The following is a 7,205-nucleotide window of genomic DNA, read 5'->3' as shown; positions in this document are numbered from 1 at the left end:
AGATGCTCCATTTTGGAAGGAAATTATAAATAATGAGATTCAATCTATAGTTCAAAACCATACTTGGGAACTCATTGATCTTCCTCCAGGATGCAAAACTATAAGATGTAAATGGGTATTCAAAAAGAAACTTAGACCTGATGTAACAATAGATAAATATAAAGCCATATTAGTAGCTAAATGATATACCTAAAAATCTGGTAATGATTATTTTGATGTCTATTCTCTAGTAGCTAGGATTACTATCATTAGAGTCCTTATGGCTCTAGCATCCATTCATAAATTAATAATACATCAAATGGATGTTAAAACTGTATTCTTAAATAGAAATTTAGATGAAGAAATTTATATGGATCAACCCGAGGGATTTGTTGCTTCTGGACAAGAGAAGAAGGTATGCAAGCTTATTAGATTACTCTATGGCCTCAAACAAGCTCCAAAACAATGTCACATAAAATTTGATGAGATCATACTATCTTATGGATTTGAAATTAATCAAACAGATGAGTGTGTATATCATAAAGATGAGATCATACTATCTTATGGATTTGAAATTAATCAAACAGATGAGTGTGTATATCATAAAATAGACAATAACAACCAGATGAGTGTGTATATCATAAAATAGACAATAACAACAAAATTATGATTTTATGCTTATATGTTGATGAATTCTTATTTTTGGTCCTGACATACAAACCATAAATAAAATCAAACACTTCTTATCACAAAAATTCGACATGAAAGATTTAGGTCAAGCCGACTAATTTTTAACACTAAAATCTTGAAGAATGAGGATAGATATGTGCTATGACAATCACACTACATAGAGAAAATCCTCAAGAATTTTTATGATCCAAACTGTCAACCTGTTTCTACTCCATATGATTCTAATGTACATCTAAAGAAAATACAGGTTATCCTTAATTACAAAGAGAATATGCATAAATAATTGGATCATTATGATTTCTAAAAAACTACACCAGACCTGATATTGCTTATGCAGTAAATAGACTTAGTAGATATAACATCAAATCCTGATAAGAGTCATTGGAATGCTCTAGAAAGAATTTTGAGATATCTAAAAGGAACTATGAACAATAGTTTACATTATAAATGTTATCCATCTGTATTAGAAGGATACTCATATACAAATTGGATTAGTGACTCAGTATATGTAAAATCTACCACTGGATTTGTGTTCCTTTTAGGAGGAGGAGACATTTCATGAAAATCTACTAAAAAAACTGTAGTGGCTAGAAGTGCAATGGAATCAGAAATGATAGCTCTTGATGCTACTAGTATAGAAGCTGAATGGTTGAAAGATTTACTAACTGAAATTCCATTAATGCAAAAACCATTACTAGCTATTTCTATTCATTGTGATTACAGGTCAGCGATTAACAAATGTCACCAAGAGAATGCAAATGTCAAAATGAATCGACACTTAAAAGTGCGGCATAAATCCTTGAGATATAAAATGAAAAATCATGTAATAGCTTTAGACTTTATAAGATCAAAGAAAAATCTTACAGATCATTTGACTAAAGGCTTATCTAGGGAAGTGATCTTAGAATCATCGAGGGGGATTGGGTTAAGCCCATAAGAAAAATCACAGCAGTGGTAACCTAACCTCGCAGAGGTTCAATGGGTAGAAACAAACTGGACGAGTGATTAATTATGAGGAACACTTAATTTATTTGCTCCCATCCGTAGGATGATCAATGCTCATAAAAAGCAAGTGAAAGGATAAGTTTAGCTCTTACTGAATCCAAGATCCATGGGCAGGATGCTTACTTGCTTGCATCCTTATTAGGATTCACCTATATGTGTGTAGTTGTGAGGCCGCAACTATGAGATCAGGGCTGCTCCCAAGTAACACACATGAAAGATACCTGCGCAAGGCCGAAATAGCGCAACCCGCTTAGAATTCTTCAAAACTGTACTATGTGTGTTTTATGTAGAAATCCAATAAATGGGACTGGTTCAAGGCATAGTCCACCAAGCTCTCACGGATCTATAAAACTGTTACTAAGTGAAGGTTCAAACCGAAAGGTACCTCCACCTATTACATAGTATAAGGGAACAACAATCTTATTTTCAAAGTTCTTCTTTTACTCTTATTTCTGAATTATTTTAAGTTTTAAGTTATGTGAGGGATTGTTGGAGTTGTAACTTAAAATATGACTTTGTAGTGGAAAAATTTAGTCCCACATTGGAAAGGAGATGAGAAGATAGATTGTTTATAAGCCTTCCCTTTCTCTCCTATGCTTGGAAGGAAATATAAGTTATGCTCCACACCACACACGCACGCGCCGAACCGCACCGGGCTGGGGTCGGGTCGGGAGGCGCGCACCCACGACTTGCGGACACGAATGCAGCTCCGGATTGAGGATCCCTTAACCTGCTACATTTTAAATCTTTGTTTTTTGCTACTCGAAAGACGATATTAGTCAAAACGAACTAACGAGACGACATGACGAGTCGACACCCTCTGGTCGACATGAAAAACGGTGTTAGTCGACACGAATGAACGAACAAGACAACAAGACGAGTCGACACCCTCTGGTCGACACGAAAGGCGATATGAGTCGACACCTCGAGGGTTCGGAGTCGGGCTAAGCATTAATGGGTGAGATTGGTGGATCTAAACGGGTGCGAGATTTTCGGATCTAAACAGACGATAATTGTGGATCTAAACGGTACTAATCGTGGATCTAAACGGGCGATAATTGTGGATCTTAACAACAATTTTCATCCTATATAAGGACCTGTAGCTGTGAGGGCTAAAATATAGATTAACAACAAATCTATTCTCTTCTTATTCTCTTTTCGAAAATATATTTCTGTTATTACACTTTTGCTGGTTCCCTGAAAGTCTTGAAGAGTTCGCAAAGCCTTCTTGAAGTTCGTGCCGACGAGAAGGAGGTGACCTGATTGAGGGTCGTCGTATCTTCGAGATTTATTGCCGCGTAGCCCCGTACGAGAGAGGACAATTAGATTATTGGGACATTGATTTGCACGCTTCGATCATCAGGCCGTATTACTAAACTTAACTTATTTTATTTGAATCAATTTCATTTCTTAGGGCCTGTTTGTTTGCACTGAAGTAACTCTGAAGTAGCAGAAGTAGAGGAAATAGAGGCTATTTTTGCTACTTCCATATAAAAAATATTGTTTGTTTCTCCGTAAAAGCTACTTCCGCTACTTCCTTAAAAGCTGATGTGTCATCTAGTTGGCATCTCTATTTCCTTAAAATTTTTCCGGCCTCTAATGCTGTGAAATACGGCGGAAGTGATTTTTAGTGTGGGGTCCACAGAAAAAATGATTCCCAAACAACTCCTCTCCTATCCTCACACAGCTGATTATCTCTCTCCTCAAAAAGTATAGTTATGAAAGGTTTCCTCAACCGATTCTTCCCCAAATTACTTGTATCCTCACAACTGATTAGTCCCCGCGTGAAAGGGTTTCTTCAAGGTGGCAGTAATTCTAGTTCCCGCCGACTTCCCAGCAAAAAACGCCATTCCTTCTTCATCTTCTTCCTCTTGGCTTCACCACAAAGGTATGTAAAGGTTAAATTTTGATCTTTTATTGTAATTAAATTACATCTTTTGCACAAAAAGAAGAAATATTGGTGGATGTATTTATTCGTTTGCTGTTTTTCTTTAGTTTCCACAAGCAATTTTATGTGATACTATTCTCCTTAATCCCCCCCCCTCATTTATTCCTCACAAAAACAAGTTTTGGGTTTAATTTTACGTAGTTTGTTGATTTTCATTTATTTTTTTTTGGTGAAAGGACTAAATCTTGACTTGGGCTTGTAATTGGATTGATGCCGGCTCTTCAAAAAATGTACTATCAAGTGATTCAAAATTACAATGATTTCCAATGTAAATAGGACCAGTGTTAACTCCTTGCATCATCCGAATAAGACCATCATCCGAATACTAGCTTGGTGTAATCAGCCAACTCGTGTACTCGGAGATTTTTTTTGCAATGACAATGTTGTCTGGTTTTTGTCTTGACTTAAGAGAGAAAAGGACTTACACAAATGAATTCAGTTCCGAGTGCCAGTAACTCATATTTCAGAACTTCATAGGATATATTAGCAGAGCAAATACATCTGCCTAACCTAGCTTTTGTTGTTCAGAAACTACATATAGTTGCCCGTACCCTTGAATGTCATCGAATAGGTTGCCATCGAATATTTCTTCTTCTGCTCAAATGGAAGTTCAAAAAATTTGGATACAACAATCTTCAGTTTTTGAAGCACCTCTGGTGATATTCCATGATTGATTAGCTACAATGTTGAATTGACATTATCAAGACTTATTGATAGCTTTTAGCAATGGGTTTTGTCTTGTGTAAATCTTCATGTTGTCAGCGTACTATTTGATTTATGGAAGAGCAAGGTCGAATTTGGAAGCATAAACGCTAGGACTAATCACATATCTGTCCCATGTACTATAGGACACATATTACCTCCTTTTTATTATCACTTTCAAAAACATAGTTATCTTTCTGTTATTTGTATCTGCCATTTGGATGTCATGCAAGTTTCAGACAGATCATTTGAAATTTGAGGTGTTACCGAGATATCCTCTATTCTCTTATAGTTACATGTGTGGAACGTACACTTATATAATACAGAAACATATAGCAAGGAGATAACTTCATTTAGGATTAGAGAGATTAGAAGTAACAAGTGGTCAAAGCCTCGCATGTACTGAGGACTATACCACACGTCTCATATACCTGGAAGAATCCCAATTCTCTACAAGCCATATCGTGCTTGCTGAGCTCGCCTTCATCAGGTTCGGAAAGCAAATGCTACGATTGCTTTCACATAAAAAACTCCAACATACCGACATTGTAACAGGCATCCATTTTCTCATTTGCATCCTTTTAAAAGCATTCCACCAGTTAAAGACAACAGTGGCTTAATATAGTCATACTATTATAAAGCAAATAGTAAGAAGAATCAAATTATTAAGGTAGGCAAAGTCTTCTCTTGCTTCCAAAAGCAAATCGGGACCTTCTCAATAGGCTTTAACTTGACTACAAAGAGTTCTATGCCAGTGTAACTAGGATGTGAGAATCATATTTATTTTTGTCGATGTGAGAAATAAATTGGCGAATTTTTATAATAACCATATGCGCTGACTTTTTTGATTTTATAACATTGTTTTATTTGTTTTATGTAGAATATGGAACCTTCAAAAGATAGAGATGCTACACTAAGTTGCTTTGCTGCATATGTGTCATGTATAGTGTGTGCTTACTTTATGTTGTTTGAGAATAAAAGAGAAGTAACTTCTAGGGAACCAACCGAGTTGAGAGATTCATTGAGAAATGCTTATATCTACCGATTATTCTATGGCGGCAGAACATTTGCATATGACTACTTAAGAATGGATAGAGGTCCATTTTTTAACCTTGTTCGCATGTTACGAAAGTCTAGACTTCTTAAAGATACCATATATGTTTCCATCGAGGAGCAAGTTGCTATGTTTTTACACATAGTAGGGCATAATGCAAAAAATAGGGTTGTTGGTATAAACTTCGTACGTTCAGGCGAAACTATTAGTAGGTACTTCAATGCAGTCCTCGTGGCAATATTAAAACTAAGACCATTACTAATGAAGCAAGCGAGTGGTGAGGTATCCGATGAGATTCGTTGTAGATCAACTTGGTATCGTTGTAGATCAACTTGGTACCCTTGGTTTGAGGTAAAGTGGATTATGTTTCAATCATTTATATATATACTTCTTAAGGTAATATGTAATATAAAATGGTGGATTTATATGTTTCATTTGTTTAAATGGTCAGAACTGTATTGGTATGATTGATGGAACACACATTGCTGCGTCTGTCCCTGATAATATAGTTGCTCGATTTCATGGTCGTAAAGATGGTCCCACACAAAATGTGCTTGGAGTTGTTACACCTAATAAGCTATTTTGTTATGTCATGGCTGGATGGGAAGGGTCCGCTAATGACTTTACAGTTTTGAGGGATGCATTGTCTATGCCTCCTCCAAAGGGATTGCGTTTGATAAAAGGTACTAAAATATAAACTAAATTCAAAATTAATTTAATTAGTTTAAAAAGAAGTATTTAATAATTTGGTTTCATGTTAATATTGTAGATAAATATTATCTCTGCGATGCTGGATATACGACAATGCCTGGTTTTATTGCACCTTATCGTGGCATGCGCTACCATCTTAAAGAGCAAGACGGTAGAGAACCATTGAACCATCGAGAGCTTTTTAATCTTCGTCACTCATCACTTCGATCAAAGATAGAGAGCGCATTTGGAATTTTGAAAAATCGTTTTAAAATTCTAACATGTAGGCCTGATTTTCCATTTCAAACACAGGTCAAGATTGTTATTGCATGTTGCATTCTACATAATTATATAATGATAGTTGATCCAGATGATCGTTACATAACAGAAGATGTAGTTTTTGATGAAAGCGAGAGTGAATTTGTTAGTGAAGAACCTGAGGTTAGCATGCTCAATTTAAGCAAAAGGGAACCAAAAGAAGCACAAGCTACTTGGTTAAAGAAAAGAGATGAAATAGCAAAGTCTATGTGGATAGAATATTGCGCTCGATATAAGGAAGGTAATGAGGTGGAAATTGGATTAGGTGATTAGTATTTGTGTTTTGTATTGTTTTAATTGATACCACCAATATATGCTAGATCATTAAGTGAACAAGTTTTTTTTTATGTTTTTCCTATTATCAAGCTTACTGGAACCAAATTTTGTGTATCTTTGACATTTCTTTATTGACATTCTTTTTTATGATGAGCTTCAATATATGTACGTCTATTTTTAAAGTTTTGCTTTTTAATTGTCATAATGTAAACTTTATTAATGTTGTCTCTATGAATATTTACAATATCACAGGACGATGGAGAATATAGAAAAGTGTGCATATGAGGGTAACAGTACTGGATACTTTCAAGTCACTTCAACACTAGATCAACAATCGCAACATTACTCTCGTTCTCAAGGGGTACACGCTCTTGGAAACCCCTATGTTTTTGGTCGTCTTGGAGATTCACCTAATCAACAATTCATGAATGCCAATATTGGTGGAACTCCTATTGGGTTCCCACCCATAAATTTGAGCCAACAAATCATACGATCACAAAGCTCCCAGAATAATGCTTCACAAAATTCAATTTCAAGTCTTGA

At 35.6% G+C, this 7,205-nt stretch overlaps 1 protein-coding gene across 1 annotated transcript; it reads left to right on the top strand.

The window, feature by feature from the left end:
• Positions 350 to 6,938, top strand: LOC109837729 (protein ALP1-like). The gene is made up of 5 exons (XM_020406077.1): positions 350 to 394; positions 5,205 to 5,729; positions 5,830 to 6,061; positions 6,148 to 6,651; positions 6,915 to 6,938. The coding sequence occupies exons 1-5, from the start codon at positions 350 to 352 to the stop codon at positions 6,929 to 6,931; spliced, it is 1,323 nt and encodes a 440-aa protein (XP_020261666.1). The 3' UTR covers positions 6,932 to 6,938.

The sequence above is a fragment of the Asparagus officinalis genome, chromosome 1, assembly GCF_001876935.1.
Source record: "Asparagus officinalis chromosome 1, Aspof.V1, whole genome shotgun sequence".
NCBI classification, from domain to species: domain Eukaryota; kingdom Viridiplantae; phylum Streptophyta; class Magnoliopsida; order Asparagales; family Asparagaceae; genus Asparagus; species Asparagus officinalis.
Note: the sequence above shows the minus strand (reverse complement) of the source record. Positions and strands in the feature narration are given on the sequence as shown.

Bases quoted from the DNA above. Each gene is read 5' to 3' on its own strand.
- LOC109837729 (XM_020406077.1), top strand. From the start codon at position 350: ATGGATCAACCCGAGGGATTTGTTGCTTCTGGACAAGAGAAGAAG. The intron at 395-5,204 runs GTATGCAAGCTT...TGTTTTATGTAG, and splicing joins CTTCTGGACAAGAGAAGAAG to AATATGGAACCTTCAAAAGA. The intron at 6,062-6,147 runs GTACTAAAATAT...TTAATATTGTAG, and splicing joins GGGATTGCGTTTGATAAAAG to ATAAATATTATCTCTGCGAT.